This window comes from Nipponia nippon, unplaced genomic scaffold (genome assembly GCF_047370975.1).
Source record: "Nipponia nippon isolate SJK-2023a ecotype South Korea unplaced genomic scaffold, ASM4737097v1 scaffold_5, whole genome shotgun sequence".
Taxonomy (NCBI): Eukaryota; Metazoa; Chordata; class Aves; order Pelecaniformes; family Threskiornithidae; genus Nipponia; species Nipponia nippon.
The window spans coordinates 77,741,407-77,766,937 of record NW_028262369.1 but is presented as its reverse complement, the minus strand read 5'-3'; the positions used below and the strand labels follow the sequence as shown (position 1 = coordinate 77,766,937).

At 37.9% G+C, this 25,531-nt stretch overlaps 2 protein-coding genes across 6 annotated transcripts in view; one reads left to right on the top strand and one right to left on the bottom strand.

Annotated features, from left to right (window-relative positions):
- The window catches only part of LOC148052353 (uncharacterized), a 66,590-nt gene extending 46,091 nt beyond the window's left edge, over positions 1-20,499 (bottom strand). The window contains exons 1-3 of the mRNA XM_087731496.1: positions 20,460-20,499; positions 19,440-20,136; positions 9,995-10,052 (exon numbers count right to left, since the gene is read on the bottom strand). Coding sequence (XP_087587622.1) covers positions 9,995-10,052; positions 19,440-20,136; positions 20,460-20,499 — 795 coding nt within the window. The remainder of the gene's footprint in view (positions 1-9,994; positions 10,053-19,439; positions 20,137-20,459) is intronic.
- Positions 19,513-25,531, top strand: part of DYNC1I2 (dynein cytoplasmic 1 intermediate chain 2) — a 31,899-nt gene continuing 25,880 nt past the window's right edge. For 3 of the 5 annotated variants that reach the window (XM_009462051.2, XM_087731127.1, XM_087731123.1), the window contains exons 1-3: positions 19,717-19,856; positions 21,561-21,678; positions 23,635-23,749. In XM_009462051.2, the coding sequence (XP_009460326.1) occupies positions 21,571-21,678; positions 23,635-23,749 (223 nt within the window). In that variant the 5' untranslated portion in view covers positions 19,717-19,856; positions 21,561-21,570. Of the gene's footprint in view, positions 19,932-20,040; positions 20,179-21,560; positions 21,679-23,634; positions 23,750-25,531 lie in introns of those variants that run through there. The other 2 variants (XM_087731124.1, XM_087731126.1) reach the window with 2 other exon arrangements.

The following is a 25,531-nucleotide window of genomic DNA, read 5'->3' as shown; positions in this document are numbered from 1 at the left end:
CCAAAGTCTTAGTGAACCCTCCATTCTACTGAGACTCCCTTGAACACAGAATTATTTTGAAGAGAAACCTAATAACCTGATACATAGCTACAAAAATTACCATGCGGGTTATGGCAGACTCATTAGCATTGATCTACCTTCCAGAACCGTTTATTTTCTTTTCAAAACATGGTAAATTGAGAGTTGGTTTGGGGTTTTACATTTTTCCCCCCCTTTTAGAATGGAGTGATGACATAGAGCTTCTCTGTTTCATAACCTCTTATTTATTTTTTACTGCCTCCTGCTATGTAACATTTGACTTTAATTTCTCTTTCATGGGGAGGAGAGCACTATGGGGAACAACAGGTGCCTTATTTCTCCCCTCTGTTTTCCATGGTTGGCTAATGAAATTTCTAACAGTGAAACTCAGGGCAAGAGGTCTTACTAGGAAGTTGAGAGAGGGTGAAGTCCAGCTCCTGTGAACTATCCTGGTCTCCTACAAATCACAGGTTGTAGGCTTTTAATCAATGATTCCCATATCAGTTCAGAAATTGTGCCTCAGGTACACAGAAAAAAAAATGGCAATTAAAGAATTCAGATGATAGAATATTCCTCCTACCCTAAATACATTGTTCCAAATTGTAATTAATCAAATTTTTTTGAAGTGGCTAATTAATATTTTTAATTTATCTACCTTCAGCTTTTGATCATTTGATTTTATGCTTTTATCTGGTAATTAAAGGATCCTCTACTATCAGCTGTTTTTCTTCTATATAGATATTTATAATTATGACCAAGACAACTCACTATCTTTTCTATGAAGCTAAATGGAGGGTCTGCATATCAAAAAGGTAGACTGTAAGGAATAAAATGTTCATTCTTCTGTCCAAAATGAAAGAACCCACCTCACAAAATTGACTACACAAAGGAGGATCACTTCACACCCTTACATAGGGCTATAACCAAGCTAAAACCTTTAATAGCTCAAGCTTGGGCTTGTCACTGCTAGCTCAAACTGACATCATATTCATTATGTTCCAACAGAGTCCAGCGGGCTCAGTGCAGAGGCAGAGCAAGTTCACATTTATTCCTGCAAAATACAATATAAAACTGTCCTATATATGACAAAGGTGGCTTTAGGACTTCTTTGAGATATATGTGCTCACATAAATTTTCACAATTTCAACTGAAAAACAAAGTCTTTTTTAGTTTCGTAAAGATTTGGAATAAAACTGACTTTTGTAACAGGATAACAGGTCACCTTCTTTCCAGTAGTTCTTTTGGCCATTTCATTCATTTGTATGGTTCAGTGCAGGACTGGGACAAAACTACCAGCAGCTGACAGCACTTCTTTGCCTCAGTTCTTTTCTACACTTGCAGCACAAGTCAGGGAGGTGACATTATGAAGATGAAAGAAAATTCATCAGATTCATCAGAAAGACAAAACATCAGATCCTATTTCCACCCAACACAGAAACCTGTACAATGAGATTTTTTAAAAGCAACCAACCGGCCATGATTACAGTTAGCAATATAACCAGGAGAGCCTTTCTGAAAGGAAAGGAAGAAGTGCCAATGAAAAGGAAACAGCATATGTAACTATATATACACCACACCAGTGGAAAATAGCTAGAAACATAGTGCTTTCCTATAAAATAAGAAAAAAATTGTCAAAACTCTTAAATATATGTGCAAACTGGATTTCAAGCAGAAAAACAGAAGTCTTGCTGGCAGCTTCCCAGCTTTCCAGACTGCTGCTGCTTTAGTATATTGGGCTATTTTTGCAAAATTACAAGCACATTGCTCCTATACTTAATAATAAAATATAAATAAATATATCCTGCAAGGATATTTTCAAGAATATTACTGTGTGTTGTTTCATACCAGGTAAAAAATACCTGGAAGGTAAACATGAGTTTGTAACAGTATATAACACCTTCTTCCACTACCACCATCATCTATATCAATCATCTATACAATTGGAAATTTAGAGATGTCAGATGATGCTATGTCAATTAATTATGTAAATGTCACTGGTTAACCAGATCATTCCACATTAGGTTTAGGGCACTCAGTTTTGCTTTATATGACCAACATGTCTTATCTCTGGCAAGAGACTGTTTGTTTTGACATAGTTTCATTTGACAACTCATCAAATGGCTCTTGATCGCTAGACTCTGTCTCATTTTCCTCTTTCTCTGCCTGGCTCTAGCAGTGGTCTACCAGCAGGTCTAGCTTCGTCCATTGCCAGGTTCAGCTGAGTATTCAAACCTGGATTGAGGAGCTAGTCCAGTTTCTGGTAGACACACAAAAAGGGTAGCAGAGAGAATCTACTTCAGTCTGTGGTTCCATATACATTTCCTGACATATTTGATTTGAGTATACTTTCTTCTGTATTTGGAACACAGAGATTTCTGCACCGCCAAACAAATACTCATGGGTCAGAGATGCTTGCAGTATGTTATTAATTTTTCATGCTCCTCAACTCAAAGGTACAAGCATGGATATTCTCACAAAACAAGCTTATTTGCTCATTGTGACTTAATGGATTTTTATCAAAAACTTTTGCAATGAAAAAGACTCACAGCTGAGGTACCCATGCGAGATGCAACCTTAACTGTATACAGGCCGGTGGTCTCTGGATAATGCAGAATGACATGGAAGGACAATGAAGTGAAGAAAAGTAAATGGGTAGGCAACTTGTACAGCTGTTCTCTATTGCAGAGACTGCTACTCTCTGAGATATATACTGCTTCGGAGTGCCATGATTGCTTTACAATTCCAGAGCAAACTGACGATCAATAGTTGTAGGAAAGTCTTACAGCATAACTTAAATGTACTATAGGACATTAGAGGAAACATACAGAGAGCAAGGCAGGTACTACTTTTTAGTCTGAGATTTCCAAGTATTAAGATTCTTCTTCAAGTGCAGTTTTAGTGAAACTCCAATTACAAAAACTCTACCAACATATTACAATAAACTCATCCTGTAATATAAAATCCAGGCACCAAAAAAGAGAGAAACAGTTTTCTAGAACATGCCCGAGGGTGATAATTTCTGACACTGACTAACCTACCAAATTCTAGGGTATCTATAAAACTGTAACTTGACACAATTCAATAAAATTTAGCTTTTTATTTGGAAGTCAGATGGACTTTAGAATCATAGAATCATAGAATCGTTTAGGTTGGAAAAGACCTTTAAGATCATTAAGTCCAACTGCAATCCTAACACTGCCAAGTCCACCACTAAACCATGTCTGCACATCTTTTAAACGCCTTCAGGGATGGGGACTCAACCACTTCCCTGGGCAGCCTGTTCCAACGCTTGACGTCCCTTTCAGTGAAGAAATATTTCCTTATATCCAACCTAAACCTCCCCTGGTGCAACTTGAGGCCATTTCCTCTTGTCCTGTTGCTTGTTACTTGGCAGAAGAGACCGACCCCCACCTTGCTACAACCTCCTTTCAGGTAGTTGTAGAGGGAGATAAGGTCTCCCCTCAGCCTCCTTGTCTCCAGCCTAAACAACCCCAGTTCCCTCAGCTGCTCCTCATAAGACCTGTTCTCTAGACCCTTCACCAACTTCGTTGCCCTTCTGTGGACACGCTCCGGCACCTCAATGTCCTTCTTGTCATGAGGGGCCCAAAACTGAACACAGGACTCGAGGTGCGGCCTCACCAGTGCCGAGTACAGGGGCACTATCACCTCCCTGGTCCTGCTGGCCACACTATTCCTGATACAAGCCAGGATGCCATTGGCCTTCTTGGCCACCTGAGCACACTGCTTGCTCATATTCAGCCAGCTGTCAACCAACATCCCCAGGTCCTTTCCGTCAGGCAGCTCTCCAGCCACTCTTCCCCAAGCCTGTAGCATTGCATGGGGTTGTTGTCCCCCAAGCGCAGGACTACTTTACTTCCTCTGCATTTGAGGCTGTTCTATTCCTCTTCCTGGAAGCACAAAGTTTTTTCTTTAATGTGTGTCCTCCTGACCAATAGATACTACAATGCCATACTATTATGCCATTTCTAAGCTATTTAGCTTAGAAATGGTGTAATTCTGCAGACTGAAGGTTTTTCTGAAAAGGAAATGCCTTGACTACTGAGCGTGCATGTGTGTGCATACATGCACTACAGTATATATACTGTAGAATCCAGTTTGCTACAGTTGTTCTGCCACCGACTTATATGGAGATAGGAGTTCAAGCAGTGTTCTAGCCAACTGTCTTCTTAGACTTTCAGGTGTAATTACTAAAGCAGGGTCAGAATGCCATGCTCCACTACTGTCTTTACAACCATACAAGCTTAAGAAACAGACTTGGAGATGCCACTGTACGCTCTCTTACCCCTGTCCACAGTTCTTGCTGACATTAGAAATAATTTTATACAATTGCAGCACTGTGTAAGCAATGGACTATCAGAAGCTTGAATGGTTACATTCAGAGTTACACTGCAGCCACAGAATATAACTATTAGAGCTGTTACAAAGTGCTAGTTAACAAAAAAATTAAGGACATTCTGCCTAAAGGTATGTTTGGGTTTTTTTGCTTTTTGTTCTCAATTGTACTGAGAAGGACATCTTAAGATTGTTGGTCCAAAGACAACATAATTATTTAAGATTTTTTTTTGCTTACTGCCAAAGTTATGAAATAAATGATATAAATTGGATTTCAGCATGCATTTTAATCTGAAACAGGTTTTTTGATACATTGAAGTGCAGATGCATTTTTCCTCTGAAATAAAGGCATAGAGGAGTTCAATGAATACTGTCCATATTTCAGAGACTTATAAATCCAGTATGTCTATTGTTCACGTAATAAGATTTTTTTCCCAACTATTCACCTTAAGCTTGACTTAGAAACTGAACATTAAACACATTTTTTTCATATGAATTAACTAGCAGGGTAGCTTTACGTGCCATCATTTTGTTTGCACTGATGGAACTGACTGTTCTTCTAAATGGAAGGCCGTAATTCATTTTTGATGCCTTAAAAGTATAATAAAATCCAACTAATGCTCATTCAATGATGTATCTATACTGGAAAATTACTGCATAATGAGATATGATAAAAGCCAAATGCCCAAGTGCTACTCTACACAACCACCCTTCATGTGTTTTTAGAGTGTATATTTAAGCATGGGTTAGCTTCTGCCAGTTTGAGAGGACATCCTTGTATTCTATTTGTACTAAAAGTAAAAAAGCGAGCCAGAACGTATAAACATTTGCCATGATGTAAGTGTTGCTTACCAATAGACTTATCATCAGTTGCCTAAGCAGTTGTCTAAGCCGTTGGGATCCAGTTTTTCCAGCTCTTTGGAGCTCTTCCCTTAAAACTGTCTTGGTCCATGATGCTTACCAAAACTTGACAGTGCTTCAGTCACTGATACACTGAAATCACCATCTATCGTACTAGGCAATGTTGTCTTGGATTTTTTAATATGAAACTGTCTACCTCTGTCCAACCTATTTTATATTCGGATTATAGGACCCATCAGTGAAGAACCATCTTTTTTCTTTTTATTTGTATAGCCCATTGTACAGCAAATTCCTTGTTCCTGACTAAGGCCCCTATTTATATCAGTAATGCAAACAAAATAATAATAAGAAAGTTTTTCACTGAGTACAGTAGGTAAGGTCTGAAGTATTGACTTCAACTGAGTTCTATGACTGAAGGTCTATGAAGGGGATCTGGCCTACATTTCTACAGTACAAGTGTCTGTATATCACCCCAAAGATGAAATTATGAATACTTCTGCTTGAAATAAACACACTCCCTGTCTGAGATTTTTCATTAACATTCCACAAGTCAATATGTTGTTTATTACAGTGTTATCAGACACATGCAGCCATTTGTCATAGAATAAACAAAATGAAAAATCTTTTGTGTTTCACTGGGTCAAAAAGCACTGGCAAAGATGTGCTGCAATTCATTACTATATTACTGGATATCTAGCTTTCATAAACATGAAGCTTCCTTTCTGGATATATAATCAAATCACATCAAATTTGATGTCAGAGAGCTTATCTAATTAGTTTTCATTGACTTGAATATATGTTTATGTTTCTTAGCTGTTGTTTTAAGTTTTACAACTGTTTTTCATTAAAGGTTGGGAAAAATATTTAACATATCTTAACTGGACTCTTCTGCACAGTTCTGGTTGCTGCGATATTCTGCTAAAACATCTTGATTCTTCAGAACAGGTTTGTGTATGATAAGCCCTAATCCACTATCTTTTTGCAGATGGACACAGGATTGAAAAAAAGAAATCAAGTTACGAAGGCTCACAGAATTAACAGAATAGTCCTAATTGTGTGCATTCATGTTCTCTCTGGGTTCGCTCAATGAAACACTGGTGAAAGTTGATGAAACAAACATATTCTATCTTACAGTATGGATAAGATAAGCACATGGACAGAAGAACTTCCATGACCTCCAGCCTCTTGTTTCTCACTGATAACTTCCTCCTCCATCATGGTAATGTAAGTGTCAGCAGGGTTATGTGGTGAACTGTATTAGAATACTGATCCAGTTCTTGACACAATCACACAACCAACAAGCCCAATTAAGAGAGGAATATGGGTGAGAATGGGTGTCCACAGTGAGATCTACTTTAGCCAGGAGAGTCAATGAAAGAAATGTTTATGTAAACCATATCCTAAGTTAAAATGACATATCTTAAAGTAACTTGGGGGATTCTGTAAAAAGGATCTGCACTTGTTCAATTAAAACTGAATTAAGTTTTAATTAGAAATTTATTCAGTTAAAAATACTTTTTAATGCAAAGTAGGCTTACAAATAAAAGATAAGGAAATTATAGAATCATAGAATCGTCAAGGTTGGAAAAGACCCTTAAGATCATCAAGTCCAACCGTTAACCTAGCACTGCCAATTCCATCTATACCATGTCCTTGAGCACCACATCTATCCGTTCTTTAAATACCTCCAGGGATGGAGACTCAACCACTTCCCTGGGCAGCCTGGTCCAATGCTTGACCACACTTTCGGTGAAGAAGTTTTTCCTAATGTCTAACCTAAACTTCCCCTGGCGCAGCTTGAGGCCGTTTCCTCTTGTCCTATCACTCGTTACCAGGCAGAAGAGGCCGACCCCCACCTCGCTACAACCTCCTTTCAGGTAGTTGTAGAGGGAGATAAGGTCTCCCCTCAGCCTCCTCTTCTCCAGACTAAACAATCCCAGCTCCTTCAGCTGCTCCTCATAAGACCTGTTCTCTAGACCCTTCACCAACTTCGTTGCCCTTCTGTGGACACGCTCCGGCACCTCGATGTCCTTCTTGTCATGAGGGGCCCAAAACTGAACACAGGACTCGAGGTGCGGCCTCACCAGTGCCGAGTACAGGGGCACTATCACCTCCCTGGTCCTGCTGGCCACACTATTCCTGATACAAGCCAGGATGCCATTGGCCCTCTTGGCCACCTGCGCACGCTGCTGGCTCATGTTCAGGCGGCTGTCAACCAACACCCTCAGGTCCTTTTCTGCCAGGCAGCTCTCCAGCCACTCCTTGGATAAACTTGCACTCTTTACATTTGCAGTTAGTCAGGGAACAGTGTTTAAGAGAGAACAGCAACACTGTTTCTAAAAAAAAAAAAAAAAAAAGTATATCACAGGTTTCCTGATCATATGAGAAGTATTACACACTATAGTGAGCCTGCCATCTGAATGTGTGGCAGGAGAAATACAAAACACAAAAAAAATCCAGTAAAACTGTAAAGTCTTTTGTAGTGTTGATTCTACAGATCACATTACCTCTCGAGTCTAGAGACAGAATCTCATAACGTGATCCCTTTCCAAGCAAAGCTGGTATCCAAGTAACAGACAGTTGTGCTGTTTGACCACAGTTTTCAAGGGGACTGTTGACTTTGCATGTGTCCATTTATGTGTGTCTACTTGAGATGTGTTAGGACTTTTTTTTTAGAACTACTGAACAGCCATAATTGACTGTTGAAGTCATTATAGTTCTTGGTGTTCATTTTAGCTACAAAATTAAACCCCAAAATAATACCCCTTGGTCACCAAAAATCAGTGTCACTTTGAAAGAAATAATAATTTCATTATTTTATACTCACTTACTTATCTCCTATCTCTTTGACAACTGTTAAAATATCTACGTTTTAAATTACTACGCTCAAGGCTTCAAGTACAAAACCATTTTTGTGGCAGGCATTTTACACATGTTATTAACATCATCTCTGACTCACATAGTTAATAATCTTGTTAAGAGTATCCAATTTGTCATTACCTTGTTCAGCAGTTCCTTCTATTTCTATACCATATTAACAAAGGTATATAAAAATCTTTTCTCTCTTCAACTCATTATCCATGGATAATTTCTTTGCTCTGGAGTGGTCTAGTGTGGTGTTCTGGAAGCTGTTTGAGACATATACAATATATGTAGGATGTTCCTGCATCAATATATTCTGACACACTCATTTTGGCAGGTCCTTTGATACAAAATCAGTTCTGATTTATACCTAACATCTTTATTATGTGGCCTCAGAAATTTCTTCCTCCACACTTCCCCAGTCTACTGACACCTCGTTTCACAGCTCTGGTTGTCCTTCTGTTATTTTCTTTGGATAGTCTCTTTCCACTTCAAGCTCAATATGGAATAAAGTATTTCTCCTTAAATGCTTATCCTTTCTCTTTTACTGTTGTTACTGTTACTATTGCAAGCTTGCACATTTGGTAGCATTTTAGAACCTTCTATTTACCTTTCAAGCCATTTCAGAATATCACAATATTTTTGTTTTTATTTTAGAGCATTTAGAAAATCAGAACTTCTTTCTTGCATTTAAATGCAAAGCAATAGCAAAGAGAGCCTAGCTGTACTTCCAAAAACTCAGAACACCAAGGTCTGATTAGTATTCTGAAATAAGTCCTTTAAAAAGGGAAATCTGGGGAACATGTACTTTTGTGCACTACAGTACAGTGCAGAGATCTTTGGCTACTGATGACAGAATCTGTAGATTCCCTTTTGGCTCTCTAGGGAGTCCTACGAATTTCAGATGCAGTAGTCCATGGTTCAGTTTCTTGCTGGAATGGGTTCTTCACAAGTAGGAATAATCCTTCATTTGATGTTTACTCACTTGGATACATTTCGGTATTCCATGCTGACCATATCAGGCTTTGCAATGCTTATTTATTCTTGCCAGAATGCACTGCTGCATTAGCTGATTTTATTACACTTACATGGTTGAAATGACACTTTTATTCTATGACCTTCTTTTCATTAGCTTAAAATAACTTTTCAAAACAATTACCTCTAGGCCAATACTTCTCATGCTTGTTCTCAGACTAACAGTCACATTGTTACCATTTTTAGTTTGAAGAGAATGCATTCAGTCGTTTTCGAGGATCAGGCTTTCAAATGTATACAGTCACAGTTGTTTGTATTAAATATTTACCAATTACAATAGTTCCCTATTTCCATTCAAATTTGTTATTTTTCCCCTCCTAATTATAAATAAGTAATATATAATAACTCCTTAAGCACCACTTTCAAAATTTTTTTGTTTTGAAATTCCTCCTCAGGTTTGTCTCCTCTCTGGTTCTGTAAAAGTTATAAGCTATTTAGAGCATCTTTTGACTTGACTCACTATCTGAACTTATTAAATAGAACTAATAATAACCTCAATATCTTCATTATATGAATTATTAATGTGTACTATATGCATGTATTGATATATTACCTACATTACATAATTGTAATTTATATAATCATAAATATAATATCTCAATTAAAATGTTTCTTAGTTACATAAAATAGATGTTAACATTGTAATTTTAAATCTATAAAAGCTACATAACTAGCTAAGATTTCAAAAGAATATGCTGTTCTCTAGCTAAATAGAGCACAGTGTAGCATAATATATAACATGACATTGTATGATCTCATGGTCAATATAACATTTAACAATAATGCAGTTTAAGGAAACAGATTATTGAGCCTGAAAGTCAGCAGATGAAGATGGGAGAAATGGAAAAATTAGCTTTATGCAAACCTTATGCTGTATCACTTGCCAGCTTGTGTCATGTATTCTTCGGCCATCACTGAATCTCCTGCGAACAATGGAAGATTCAAAATAAATACAAATCAGAATAAGCCACAGTTTTTACAGTAAAAATTGCTTAGTCTTCCTTAATGATTATATTTTGGGTTATCCACTATTACTGAACTGACAAATTTAGCATTGGTTAAGAAACTTCTAAAAGCATCTCCAACATTTTCTCAGCAGACACTGAATCAGAATTTTCAATTGCTACAGTACCATATAAAAAGTCTATTTAAAATGTATTTCAGTTCAATGCCTGACATAGCAATTTCTCATCTCTCAGCTTCCTAGTACCAGCACTATTCTTCACAGTGCAGAAACAATTCAAATAAATACACAGTCACATCAGCATTCTGTTGAGTCCTACATGTTTCAGCAAATAAAACAAAGTGATTTGACAATCCCAGATACAGCTTAATCTTTTTGGATAAATAAAAAGCCAGTAAATTAAAGCATTTCCTTTCATTTTTACACAATATTATGGAATTTATTTTAATAAAATGAACTCCAATATCTAATTCATTGGTTTCTAACAGTAGTTTAGAGACTGATTTTCAAAGGCATGAAAGCCTATTAAGAACACATCTAATTGATTTTCAGAAAGAGTTGAGGACTTGATCCTGCATTCCCTGCAGTCGGCAGTGAAATTTCCATCGATTTAAATAAGAACAGGTTCATACCTGCAGAGACTAGCTGCTATTTATGCCTTTCACATTATCCCTTCCACAGCTAGAGATCTTTTCCTTTTTTTTTGCACAAATAATCTACACACCTGATGTGAAGTGAAAACCCTAAGAGAATATATTCATGTCAAAACAAAAGAGGAAAAAAATACTCATTTTGTACATACACTCGGTAAAATTTACCTTATATTATAAAAAAATAACAAGCCACATTTGCAAAGAAAGGTAATGAAAGTTTTAACACTGAAGATGAGTGAACATATTGGAACTGCCATTCAGTTTTATGGTGCCTCTGTTCACTGAAGTCAATAGGAAATTTATGAGTAAAACAACTAAAATGTTGAATACATGGTTTAGTTTCTAGGTATTTTTAAGTAAATAAGTTTACTCAAACAAGTTTGGGTATACATAGAACTATTGCTTTACTGCTGCAAAAGTGAGGAAGATGTTATCAAACATTCAGTTCTATCAAATTATCAAATACATTATCAATAAACGAAACACTGCGATCTTATTCTGTTTTATTTAGTAAAGAAAAGCAACTGAATATTTAAAATGTATTACTATCTAGGGAATAACTGGCTTTTAAGAGAACTGTCACACCGATACATGCAAAGATCAAAAAGTGGCAGTAGTGTTAGCATTCCAAATGCATCTAGATGAAACAATAGGATAATTAGGTGTAAAAAATTCAGTCTTATGTTCAACACAGTAAAGGATCAATTTCATCTAAAGGCAAGTGGAGTGTACACCGTATCATCTGATCCAAAGTAGTGACCTTCTTGATTCAAATGCAAAATGCCTATTCCTATTGCAGATGGAATCTACCAGGACAAAATGTTCAATAGAAAGATTACATTTCCAGTGGGGCAGAAAGGTATTTGTCAGTGTCTCATTACAGCTTTGATACAAACATCTTGGATTTCAATTAGCTTTGAGATAGAAAGGCAATAATCCAGCTACAGACAGATCTTTGTTTCTTACACCACTGTATGTGGATTTTTGTTTAATTTGCAATAAGATATTGTAAGATTTTCAAAAGAAAAGAAATAGAAGGAAGTAACATTCCAGTCATTTTAACGTCAGAGATACCACTTAGTGATGTCTGTCTGATAACTTTGCACTAGGAGGCGAGGGTGACATCATTTACATTTTTTTCCAGCATAAATGAAAAATGCAGAATTCCTTGAACCGTAAGTGTCCCATCAGTTCTACCCTCAACTGTCCCACCTCCTATTATTAACATACCATATCCACTCTGGTGCTTTTGATCCTTTTCTATGAAAAGTAATTTGCCTTCTCAACGGAAATAAATATGAAATTTGCTTTAGTACATTTCAGGAGTTCAAACAATGGCCTATACAAATTTCCACCCTATAGAGGTCATCTTTTAATTTTACAAATTCAGAATTTGCAGTCCTTTAAAATGTTTTCTTCTAAATATTATTTGATATTTAAGAAAACTAGTATGTTCTTCTGAGTTGATCATGGAACTAGGGAGTTGGAAGGGCAATTTTTAACTGTCACTTGAATATCTGCAGCTCTGATTTTGAGTTAACTCCCATAAAACTCTGGATAATATTTGTCACCCTTACTTTATACCTGTGTCATGAGGGTAACTCTGTCAGTTTATGAAGTGTGGCAGGAGGAAAAGCTCAGAAATCATGCAGGTATGATTCAGTTGTTGATTTCTTTGGTAGTAAAGAAGTTATGATCTATGCCATGCAGGTAAGATTTTAAGAACACTCAGAATTATACATGGTGCCTTCCATTCAAAAAGCTTCCTTTCTAATATCAATTCACATAGCTTTAGCTGTAAAAAATACTGTTATTGAAATAAATATGGTTAATTTGACACATTAAGAAACTGAGACTAAGAGAAAATAAAGATAGGTCTGTAACCTAGGAACCAGTGGCAAAAACTACTGGTGGCAAAACACCACTTTTCCTCCTTTGATATCAAGGTGAGAGAGACATGACTTAAGTCACTTGCCCCCACAATTCCAGAGCAAGGACCAGAGCTGGGAAAATGGTCCGTTTTAAGATTAATTGTTCTATGTACTAGCTACAAGCTTATTTCTCTCAGAGAAAGAAATTCTACAAAATGCTTGATTTATCAGTAAAACATAAAAATGATAAACATAAAATTGTAAGATCTAATGGATCTGTATTTTTTACTTCATCTTGAACTCTAAATGGCTTTTGTAAATACATCACAACAGTTGGTCAGTAACTGTCTGTGGACATATACAATGAATTAAGCAAGCATCTATAATGAATTTTTTCCTCACTCCTGAACTTCAGCCACCTTTAGGGTAATGAATAACGAGAAAAGATATAATACTTTATAACTATAGTGAAATGAAAAAATAATTTTCCTGATTAATGAGAGTATTGCTTAAATATCACATACTTCCACTGGCTTTAAAAACAGCTGTAAGTACATTTTGCTCCTACATACTTATCTGTAAATATGTGTTGGAGTTTGCCAGCATTACTAGCACACACAATACTAGCAAAAATAATGTTGTTTAATTTTTGTCATATCGCTATAAAAATTAAATTTAACAGGTTAGACTGCTTTATATACATAATGCAGAACAAAAACTGCCAAATCATAGATGTAGATTTTTTTTCAAGAACATCTGAACATATTCTACTTCCTGCAAAATAAATGGACTTCCTGAGCTATAAACATATATTTAATATCTTATTATAATGAAATGCCACTTAAATTTTATAAAAAATATTTTCCTGCAAGTATAATGTAGTTGAAGAATTGATTTTTTTCAAATTGTTTAGGTTTTGCAGAGAAGTGGAGTTTGACTATAAGCTACTAAGGCTACATAAGATTCCAGATTGCTGTTTCACAAGGAAGTGTTGCATGAGAATTAAATCAGGGTTTTTTTCTTCCTGTACTCACAGCACCATAGGAACACAGACTTGGAAAGGACATCCAGAGATCTAGTCCAACCTACTTTAGCAGAATCAGTCTACTTTAACATACAACAGCTGTCTAATCTCCTGTTTAAAATATCCAAATAGAAGAGATTCCGGTAACAAATTTAACAAAACAAAACCACAAACTGCTTTCTCTGAGCCAAACAGGCTCATATCTTATAGAACTTTTTCTGATAAAAATTAAAGATTTGACTCCACAGAAAACTGAACAAAGAGCCATCAAGACCTGTGATGATGACACCTATGGTTAAAGGCATTTATTGGATAAAAATTTGCCAGTGGTAGAGTATCCACTTATACACATACATAGCAGCAAAATATACCTTATTTGCAGGAAATTGTATACTTCTCTCAGCCTTTAAAAAACTGAAATCAGCAGTTGTTTAAATTTCTAACATTATATAATGTGTGTATTTCATTGTCTTACAGTTTTCTTGAGCCTTAAATCATGTGTCATGGGAAAGATGTACATTTACTTAAATCTATACAAGTTCACACATATATATTCCATTTACGAGCCTTACAGAAGGCCTTTTGCAGTTTTTTCTCTTTTTCTGTCTTAATACAGATGCACTAATGTAATCAAGGGCATTGAATGATGTACCATTCAAACCATTCAAACCTAAACAGATGACTTCTGTTCAAAATGTTTTTTTTAAAAACAAACTACTTGCACAGATCAAACTATTTCACAAAACACTTGCCAACAGATTAAATAACAGGATATTAATGTGGTCAAATTTTGTTCAAGCAAAGTAGAAAGATCAAATTTATCCTGATTTAAAAAAAAAAAAAACAAACAGGTTAAGACAATATGATGTGTTTGTCTAGAAAACCAATCTATAAATAAAACAAAGGAAATCCTGTTTGTTTGGAGTATATAAAATTAAACTAACGTTAGCCCTAAACTAGAAAGTAGGTGTGTTTAGCTATCCAAATCATGCTTACTGACATTATATGTGGTTTGAATTTAAAACTTTTTTCTATTATTTTTTTCATAGGAATGCACACAAATTTTGTAGATTCTCAGTGACTGATTTTAACATTTTTGAAATGCAACAAAAATCTGAATCAAATTCAAATACAGTTTAGCTGCAACAGTCTTCATTGACAGCCAACGAGATTTTCAAAATAGAAGTTTTCTTGCATAAAAACTGTTGCAAGATCCACAGGAAATCCCCTCACAAACATTCCAAATGATATAAGGCTTAAACACCACTGTTAGCACATTACTTCTGTGAACAAGGATGATGAAGTTCTATCATACTCTGGTAAATATTCAGCTAGAGAAGGGCTACTTCCAGTTTGGACCAAGTCTCTATAGATTTGTTTGGGACATGGAACACATGCCTGTTATCTTGTCCCTTCTCACTGAATTTGCTCTGCCACTTGTGATATGTTCCAGCAGGGTGCTTACTATAAAGCAGATGGCTGCAGTAATTGTTACAGGAGATTTACTATACCATCTCCTTTCTGCTCAAGTGTTTTATAAATACAGCCTAGGAGCTTGGGTTCTGCTAGTAATAAATACATTTCCAACTATCTACTGCCTTGCAACTTATGTTAAAAGTAAACATTTATTTAAGTTAAAAAGTAGGAGATATTCTGATAAAGTTTTTATATTAGAAATTGCTGTTTATGTGTTTGCTCTATAGTTTAATTCCATGTAATTTTTCAGATCTTCTTCCAACACATTAGTAAGTTTCTTATTCAAGACCCAAAAAAGGAACAAACTCTGTCTTTACTTACATTGCTGTTAGCAGTAAAATGACTCCATGTCACCAGTCTTTACTGAATAGAACTGACTGATACTGTTAGTGACTCAACTAATTCTCAAAAGAATGTGACAACATGAGAAGTTAACTGTTACAGTTAACAGTTACAGAAGAATAAATATTACTTTGTGGTAAGAATATAAGATCGGAACCTAGGAATCCTAAATTCTAATCCCTGTGGTCTTGTCACTTAGTCTTTTTAACTCTCCTATTTCATTTGTAAGTAATTATGAAGTACTTGATATGGGTAATTATTTAGCATTTCTAGAATGAGATAATTTCATGTCACTGGATGAAAAGTGTGTTTATTTCTAGTAAAACTTAGTATTTCAGTGTGCCTTTGTTCATATCAATTCTAGTCTAAAATATACTTTAAGATTATATAAGACACAACTTTTGATTACATACAGAAAAATAACTGAATTCTTAATGAAAAGTTAAGGAACTCTGTTATCATCTTAACAAATATTCAAACATATTCTTCCTTTGATGAACCCACAAAACTTCCATAAAGGTTAATGGGAGACAGGTGCATAAACTGAGGGTTAGAATATAGCCTGGCATACAACGTATTTGAAAATAGTTCCTTTTGGCTGATCTCTTGGCAGTTTTCATACTCTCTTAAAACCATTAGAACTAGTGCAGGTTTTGGTACATTACAGGATCCCTTAAGAAGCTTCCATTATCTCCTCTCTTCTTAACCACATAATAGAAAAAAAAGACAGTACCATACACAGAACACACCAAGGAAGGAGAACTTGCCTTGAAATTTTTCAACTGGTAAATCTATTTTCTATAATGCTTAATAGTGAATCATTCTTAAGTGCTGGACCATTCACTAGTGTATGTGTTTAGTGCCAAAGGTTACCAGACTGCAAAAGCGTTCTCATCTCAGAAAGGACCCATCATTCACCATCACCTTATTTTGACACAATAGAAAAAAAAATATGTCCATCTAGCAGGAACAGGAAAGAGGAGAGGACAGAGAGAAACCTATATTAGCAATGCAGCAAATTTTCTAAGGGAAAAGCACAGACTATTAAATGATACTAGAAAAGTTGTATCTTTATATTATGGGATGAGATCTTCCTGATTATTTCAATTCCAGTAAGTCTGTAGGATGGACTTTTAATTTTCCTGAAATATGAGAAAACAAGAAAATTAAAATGGACCCTTAATGGGGAAAGGTAGGCCAGCTGCCTTTTCCCAGTCTCTCATATTGCTAGCGAGGACAGCGCAGCCGCAGCAGTTACTTGAGGAGCGAACTACCCTCTCCAGCATAGATCTTGAGCTCGTGCTCCAGAGCAAATCACTGTTCTCCAGCAGCACAATGAGGTGACTAAGCAAGGTGAGGGCCCACTTGCCTTTGCTATCTATGCTTCTTCTGATTCAGGCAGCACGAAAGTCTAATGTTCTCCAAAATACAAAAGTAGAGGCTCTTCTGAATCGAATGATATCTTCTTGTGTTTAGTCTGGATTCCTGCCCATCTGCGGCAGAGACCTGATTTATCTTTATCATTCCTTTACATGTCTCAAAATAACTTCTCAGTAATACACCAATTCTGTTTATGTGGGTACATAATCACTGTTAAAGCTGGTGTTCTCATCTTAATCAAGCCATGTTCATCTTAGACCCAATGCATAGGGTGGGTCCATAAAATCCCCTACAAGCTGTTTTCCTGGTCCTAGATACAGAAAGGATCTACCTCGCAGTATAACTTCTCCACATTCTTAGAGACCATTATAAAATTGGGGTTTGTTATACCAAGAGATACTGTCACCAGGAAGCTGAGGCTAGAGAAAACACTCACTTGTAAACATCTACAACCAGTATGCTTTCTCAAACCTGTCCTCTCACCATATACCTCATGAGCCTTCCAGCTGATGAAAAATGTATCAGATCATTTAAACTGCTGTTACTTGCGAGATCAATGACTGCTAAAAAATCACAAATGTATTTGTATAGAGTTAGCATTCTGTCAGTGTTTGTGTCACTGCTACACTGACCCAGTTAGAGCTATTTGAAAACTATAGCTATCATTTACAAAGAAAAAGGAGGGGTGTCAGTGCTGCAAAAATTAGCTATTGTAGTTACTGTGTTCTAAAATGAAAGACTAATGTAAAAAGTAATAACATGACCTTTCGCAGATATATGTAGGTTCAGGACTGAGAAATACACTTTGGTATTGAAGATCAATTACCAAAAATCAATTGGCTAAATTCATTACAAATGTGAAATATCTGGCTCCCGCAGTCATAATTTTAAATGTAAACTTGAAAAATATTACTGGAAAACTTCAAATACAAAATTAATATTTTATGGCCAAACAAGAAGCATATGTAAAATACAGAAATAAAACACATATTCCTGTTCTCAGGTGCACATTTCTAAGTGATATTAGAAAATTCTGGCAAATGAATTCAAAGATGACAGCGGTTTGTGGAAGTTCATTACTACCATCTTCATATTTCCATCTGAAGAAAAATACAACCCCTTCTCTTGCACATCATACAATTTTCTTTGACAGTTTCACTTATAGTTTTTCTGAATGGTAACACCCATACTCTTACGAAATGCATGGGGGTTATTCAATGATGAGAAGCCATCTAGACAACAGACAGTTTTTCTAATTTTTCTTAAGGTATACTATGAACCCTGACTCACATGGAAGACTACAGAGGAGTAAATAATCAACACTGATTCCTGCAGCAATTGAAGTTCTCCTGGGAGCTATCCCAGCAAAGTACCAACCAACCCGTTCAGTTTATAATACATAACAGGATTGCAGCCTGACAGAGCTTGACTGCAAATGCAGTCTTTTTCCAGTGCTTGTCAGCAGGAGTTCAGCAGATATACTCACCAGACATAAATGTTTGTAGATCCAGTGATTTTAAACAAATTATTGCAATTTGTAATAGCAGAAAATTTAACCCTCTCTGGAGCTGACAGTTATTGCCTCTAAAAACTTTGTTTCATAGAGTATTGTGAACACATGCTCCACTTGAACTATATGAGTTGTCCATATTAATTCCACTTTGGTAAGCACAGTTTTGGAAGATCAGCAGTCTGAGGAATCAAGCACTTCATTGAGATAGTAGTCAGTAGCATTAGCTCAGCAGTTACGAAAAAAAGGTAGAAAAACTTGATATATACTTCCACAGTATACAAGTGGCAATATACTTACTAATTTAGGACGACTGGGGAACAGCAAAGTCACTTACTACCGGTTGGTACTTGTATCAAAATGAACTGTGTAGCTTCATTCCCGCATGACGCTCATTGATGCGGTCTGGGTTTGGCACAGCTTTACCCCACTCAGCACACCCAATGAAGCAGTCTGCTGATGTATCGTGCCCTATCAACCTCACAACCTAACTCCACTTACTGACATCCACGCAAAGCAGCTTTAGTGTGGGTAATTTTGTCCCTAGCCTGGCACTCACAGCAAATCAGGCTTTTATATATTTTATCCTCAGGTCACTGAAGTGATTATCGCTACCAGTCTGTCTAGCCTACGATTAAAATCATACAGTTCAATCAACGTCCGCATCGGGCTGACTCGTTTCGCTGCGGGCAGGGCGGCGGCCAGCGCGGATCCTCACCCCCCGCGAAGCCAAACCGAAGGAGGAAGCGAAGCCCCGCACAGGCGCCCCGCCCGGGCCTGCTCTCCTCAGGGCCGCCCGCCGCCCTGGGTGCGAGGCGCAGCCGGGCCCCCGCGAGGCGAAACCGCCAGCCCCTGTCACGGCCGCCGCCCGCGCGCACGCTCCCGCCGTCGCGCGAGCCACCGAACCGCCGCTACCAGCTAACCAACGCGGAGCGCGCCCGCGCGCCCGCCCGCCCCCCCCCCCACCCCCCCCCCCCACCCCCTAGCACGCGGTGGCGCTCGCTTCCCGGATCCCGCGGCCGCTGCCGCCGTGTGCCCCCCCAAGAGACTACAGCTCCCATCATGCAACGCGCGGCTGCGCGACATTCACCCCGTGGGGCGCTGAGGACGAGGCCCGCCCCGCGGGGCGCGTTGCATCTCGGTCGTCGTTGTTCTCAAAGCAGCTTCAGCAGCGTTCCGCAGGAGGGGTTCGGCGTTAAGCCTCTGGAAGCACCGCCATCCCCGCGTCGCTTCACGCTCGTTCCCCGTGTGAATTCCGTTCAGATCGCTCCCCCTGACGGTGGGGCGTTCGACTCCGAGCGCGCCGCGGCCCCGTGCAGGCCTCCGTGTCCTCCCGCAGTTCCTGAAAGCTCCTGGGCGCGCCGCAACGCTTTCGGAGCTGGTTTGATCCTCGGCGCCCACCGTAGGCTGCTGCCTGTCAGCTGCCGGCGCCTTTGTGGAGCGGCGGAAGCGGAGCGGGGCGCTGCGGCCGAGGGGCGGTTGGAGCAGGCGGAGGTCCCGCGGCCAGGTGCGCCGGGCTCCCGCGGCGGCCGAGCTGCGCCTGGGGCCGCTGCCCCTCCCGGCTGTGCGCCGCCGCCTCCCGGTGGGGACCCTCCTTTTGGCCTCGCCCTGTCGAGGGAGGGGCGCGGCAGCAGGGTGGGGCCGGGGGGCGGCCCGCGGCGGGGCTCGGTCCCCAAGAAGTGGGGGCCGGGGGGGTGTTGGTGGTGCTGCCTTCTCCCGGGCCTCAGGGTGTGGTAGGGTCCTGTCAGGGTGGGAGTGCGCTGCCGGGCTCCCTCCGCGGTACGGCCCTTGGGGGATTTGGGTCGGGAACTGGCTACTGGCGGCACCCGGTTCGTACCGCTGACATCTTAAGGTGGGGCGGGGTGGGCGCTCCTCTCCTCAGGGATGGCTCGGTTTCTGCCGCTTTGCTTTCCTGGCTCGGCATTAGAAAGACGGGTGGGGCGGGAATCCATGGTGTGGTGACAAGGCGCCTTCCTGGTGCTGTTTTAAAGCGAGACGGGAACGCTATTTGAAAATGCCGACAGTAGATTTATTATTATTATTAATCTATTAGCACTTAAATGTTTGCAGACAACATGGAGGAATACTACATTTACCCCAGTATACGTACTACTAAATATATTGGGGTAGATGTACGAGGCTTGCATCATTTTGCATCCTTTTCTGTTCTTAGATGTGCTACGTGAACACTTGCAGTTATTCTTAATTTTGAATTAGTGACTAGTTATATTACTAATGCCTGATCTGGTATCTTTGTTATCAAGCTTAGTGTAAAAGCATTTATAGATCCCTCGTCTGTTGTAGAACCACTTTTGTGCTTTCTTTGCTGACTTGGATTTGCTTAACAACAGTAAAATTAAGCTTTTATTCACTCAGCCCATTCATACAGGTTTTCATACCTGTGTTCTAAATCTCTGTTAAGTTCTGAAGTGGGTTTTTTTTTCACCTTTTGTTTATTATTGATCTTCCTGTCTGTATTTAACTGAGTTAGCTGTGTAGTAAAACTTTTTGTAGAATTTTTGTCTTTAAAAGATCCATCCGTTTCTTAGCAGTGTACAAAAATTTTGGTGAAAAAATTGGTAATGCACATATTTTACAGGGTTTTTTTCCATCACAGTTGTACTTAGTTTGCCTTGCAATTTATAGCAGTCCTGCTAAATCTTTTAATAAATCTGTGTTTTGAATCCTACAGCTGTATGTAGAAGGATATATAGCTTACATACTGCTAAGTTATAGCATGCCAATATTTAAGTTGTTGAAGTGAAAAGTAAAAGATAGATATTGTGCTGGTATTCTCCTTGTTGTTTTCAGTCTCATAGTTGGCTCTGTAGCTCTACAGAATCCTATGGCAAGATCAGGTAGACCCATCTTCTGTGCCTAACACTTCTTTCAAAGCAGTTCCTTCAAACAGCATCAGAACTACCTTAGGAATGGATGCCGTCACTGTATCACAGTTCTGTCTGTTTTAGATCAGTCCCTTTAGTATTGAGAATGTGTTAAGTGAAAGAAATGTGGAAATAGGAATGTGATTTTTTTTTTTAATTGTTATTTTAAGACTTTTCACAGTTCTGGTTTTAGTAGGTTAGTGTAGTTCCTTTAATGATAGGTTATTTAAAGGAAAGCTGCTATCTTAAAAAACAAACAAACAAGCAACAAAACAAAACAAAAACCCAAACAGAAAACAAACAGTGGTATGATTTCTGTTGATCAGTGTTTCAGCCATGTCTGACAAAAGTGAACTGAAGGCGGAGTTGGAGCGCAAGAAGCAACGATTAGCTCAAATTAGAGAGGAGAAGAAAAGAAAGGAGGAAGAAAGAAAGAAAAAAGAAGTAAGAAATAATTTTCTCTTTGGTATTTGACTGTTTGCATATGTAACTTGCCCAAAATTTAAGGGTAGGTTCACTTAGTCATTTGCTACGTGTTATTCAGGGAGTATCTATTTAATGGTCAGTTGCTGATGCAAATGTAGCCCTTTCATTTTCTGATAAGAGAAAACGCCTACTGTTTTCTTTAGAATTATCCATGTCGTAAGTTAGAATTTATTTTTTTTTAAATCCTACACTTGCATAAAGTTTGGATTTCTAAAACTACTTGTGTGCATGGGACATCATTAATCAAATCACTGTAAAGTATTGCACAAAAGCTCTGCTTAAAGAGTTGTGATGGTGTTATTTAGAGAACTCATTTCTGAAGTGCAGTTCCAAGGATGTCTATATGAATTGTCTGACTGTCAGTATTATTATTGTACAAACAATGTGCTACATTCTTCTACTCTTTGACTCATCTTTAGCCTGAATTTTAAAATCGGAGTAACACTCAGGATATATATGCTACTTGTGTGTTAGACTTGGTTTGTTAACAGTCTTCTGGATTTCTCTCTGCTAAAGTATGTGACAATCAGTGATTTATTACTGTGTTTCTCCTGAATGCAGATTATACCTCATAAATGAAACTTTTGCTGGAATATTTTGTGTTTTGGGGTACTCTTTCAAGACTTCTGTGTGTTTTGGTTATGATCTTGTAGATGTTCTAAATTAACATATGACTGAAGACTGGGCAGCTGCCAGCTACATGATTCAGACAAAAAGGAGAGGGAAATACCTCAAATTATGTTCTGATGATCTTGTAACAATGTATTGCCTGTAACTGAGATTCCACATGTGATGCAATAGCTTGTCAGTTGAGAACTTGCTCTGAAATTTGGGAATTGCTTTTTTAAAAGGAATTGTGCAGTAAATTAGAAGCGTAATGTGCAGTCATGGGAGGAGCAATTAGTCTTTAATCATGGCACAGGGACAGAATAACTTATTTTAGATTTTGCTGCTTCTATTAAAGACTTGTATCATCAATTTATATTTGCAAAAATATTCACTTGCCGGTGGCTGAGTTGTGAACACCTTAAGCTATGAATTATATTTCTGTAATTGAATGAGCAGTTAAATGAGTGTGGAAGGATAGGGAGTGTTCAGCATCTTTCATAGTAGAGCTTGTGTTATTTCTAAATTATGAGGATGGGGGTGTAATTTTTTTTGTGCGTGAAATTTAGCAGATAATAACACAACTTAAAGAAAACTACAGCCCTGTAAACTTGAAGTTACTGCATAGTTTTTTAAGACTTTATCTTTTTTTTTTTTTTTGTGAAACCTGAGGTTCAAAAGAAAGCTTTCTCACTAAACAGCTTATTGATGTGGGGGGGTTTTTTTTAAGTAGCTTAAAATGCACACATAGACTATCATCACTTTTACATCTTACACATATTTTCTTAATTGCTACACACTTTAGCATGTGCTCTACCTAGCCAAGTGCCCTAATACTTTCTCAACCAAGGAAGGGTCTCTCTTACTGTCATTCTAACCCTATCGTGTTTTCTTTGACACGGTTATTGTCATTTCAAAATGAGAACAATATGACTGTCATCAAAAGACTTTTATACCCATGTATATAATACATTTCTTTTTTTAGTCTTTGCATTTTACAGTGCTTAGCATTAGTGTAAAAAAGCTATTCTTGATCTTATGAAGTGTCAGTCATTTTGACAAATGAGAAGACACTTTTTGCATGTTATATATCTTTTAAAGACAGTACCAAAGCTACAAAATGTTGTGATTCCTGTCTGTTGTTTACTTTATGTACAGAAAGGACCATTAGAATTACTAAAGTCAAATACCTAACCTGTATGATGATAGATTTCAGTAGTATAAAAAACTTATGAGATCTCAAAAAATAAATTAAACCATTTTTAATACCTATTAAATGCTATAACTTAATAATTGAATTATTTTCAGACTGATCAGAAGAAAGAAGTTCTTCCTGTACAAGAAGAATCTGATCTTGAAAAGAAGAGAAGAGAAGCTGAAGCATTACTTCAGAGCATGGGGTTGACACCTGAGTCTCCTGTTGGTAGGAATGTTAATATTAGTTTGAGATAAATGTTTTTGGGGTTTTTTTGTTTGGGTTTTCTGGGGGGGGTGGGTTGGGGGGGGGGTTGTTTGTTAGAATTGTGGTGTTTATATAACTAGTATGAAAATTCTCTGGCCGCTTTTTTGGGGTATACATGTCTGGGTTTTGTACTATTTTGTCCTGCGTGATCTCTGTTATAAATGTCAAGTGATGTGCTACAGTACACATTACTAGCACTATTTTGTAAAAGATATGTTTTACACTTAGTGGATTATTTGGAGTCTTTTAGTTAAAATATATAAGTATCGTGTATTTGTTGATCTTTTTTTTTTTCCTATTTTCCCTGCGCATTATTCTTCTGTAATTTTTACTTTCTCTTTTTCATAATGCTACATTTTAATTCTGATATTTTTGTGCAGAGTTGGCTTGTTTCCTTTCTGCATCTTTTACACACTAATTTTCCTTATCTGAAATACCTGACTGACTTTGATGGAGTAATAGCAAGGCTAAGTATAAAATTCAACTATCAAGGATGATGATTCATATCTGTGCCACTCTTGGATGGGTTAGCATATTGGCTGTTGCTTTTTGCCTTTATATAGTCACATCTCTCTGGAAAATGAAAGCAAAGAGGGTGATAATTCAACTCCACTTTTTGTCTCTATCTCTGAAATCTAAGGGGTTTAAAACTTATTTTTCAGTTTGGGACAATGGTGATGATATATTTCAACTGGGTTTGCAAATAAAAAACAATAATAATTTGTTATGGATATAGTATCATATAGTATATGTGACTATATCTTCATAATTGCTTTTGCATAGTTCTCAAGTGTTCAAAAGTGAACGTGGAATAAACACCATTATGGCTGCTCCCATTCCAACAGCCACAGCAGTCATTTTTAGTAGTTTGAACTGTTCTCACAGTTTAGAGACTGCATTTGGGCTATGTTAGCACTAGTGTACGCTTAAAAGTAATCAGTTCTTAGCTACTAGAGATTTTGTTTGGCAGACTAACAGTTGAAAGCTTTCTTGTGTGAGGTTTTGCTTAAGGCAACTCATGAGACTCTTGCAGAAACGCATATGGTGGTGGTTGTTGGTTTTTTAAATCTATGAGGGAGACTCTCAAAACCACAGGATAGTCAGTCCTCAAAGCAAGTCATTGCATAGACTTAGAGTAGCTGTTCGTGAAAAGTTTTGAGGTGCTGGCATGTAAGACTGGGGTACACCCCTGCAAGTGTTGTATTTAATTCCATTGAGCATCTACTTAACCACTCCCTTCAACATGCACAGATTCACAGGGAATTCATTCTGTTCCCTTTCAAGATACGCAGATCTGATCTGGATCCTCAGTCCAGCTAAAATGTCCTACTCATTGCCGCTCAGTAACATGCCTGAAGCACAGGCTCGGCTGCTGACTGGATACTGGCGGAGTATGATAATACAGTGACCGTACGCCTGAACTGAAGCTAACTCCTGACTGACCAGCTTGGTGTGCAGATAGCTTGAACTCACATTGTCAGTGTAGGTGGATAGCTTGAGATTAGATTCCTTTATGGAAGATTGTATCAAAAATTCCTAGGGTAATTCCTGTCCTGTTAACTGCCAGAGAGAGGTAGCTCTCTTATGGGAGAAGGGACCTTAACAATGTAAGTATGCTTTTGATATCTATCATACTCGTTATATAAGAAGCCATAAGTTAGTGAACCAAAATAACTTTCAAGAAGGTATTATAGTTTCATCCTCTGTTGGGGTAGGTGGAATTTTACTTGGTCTTTTCATAAG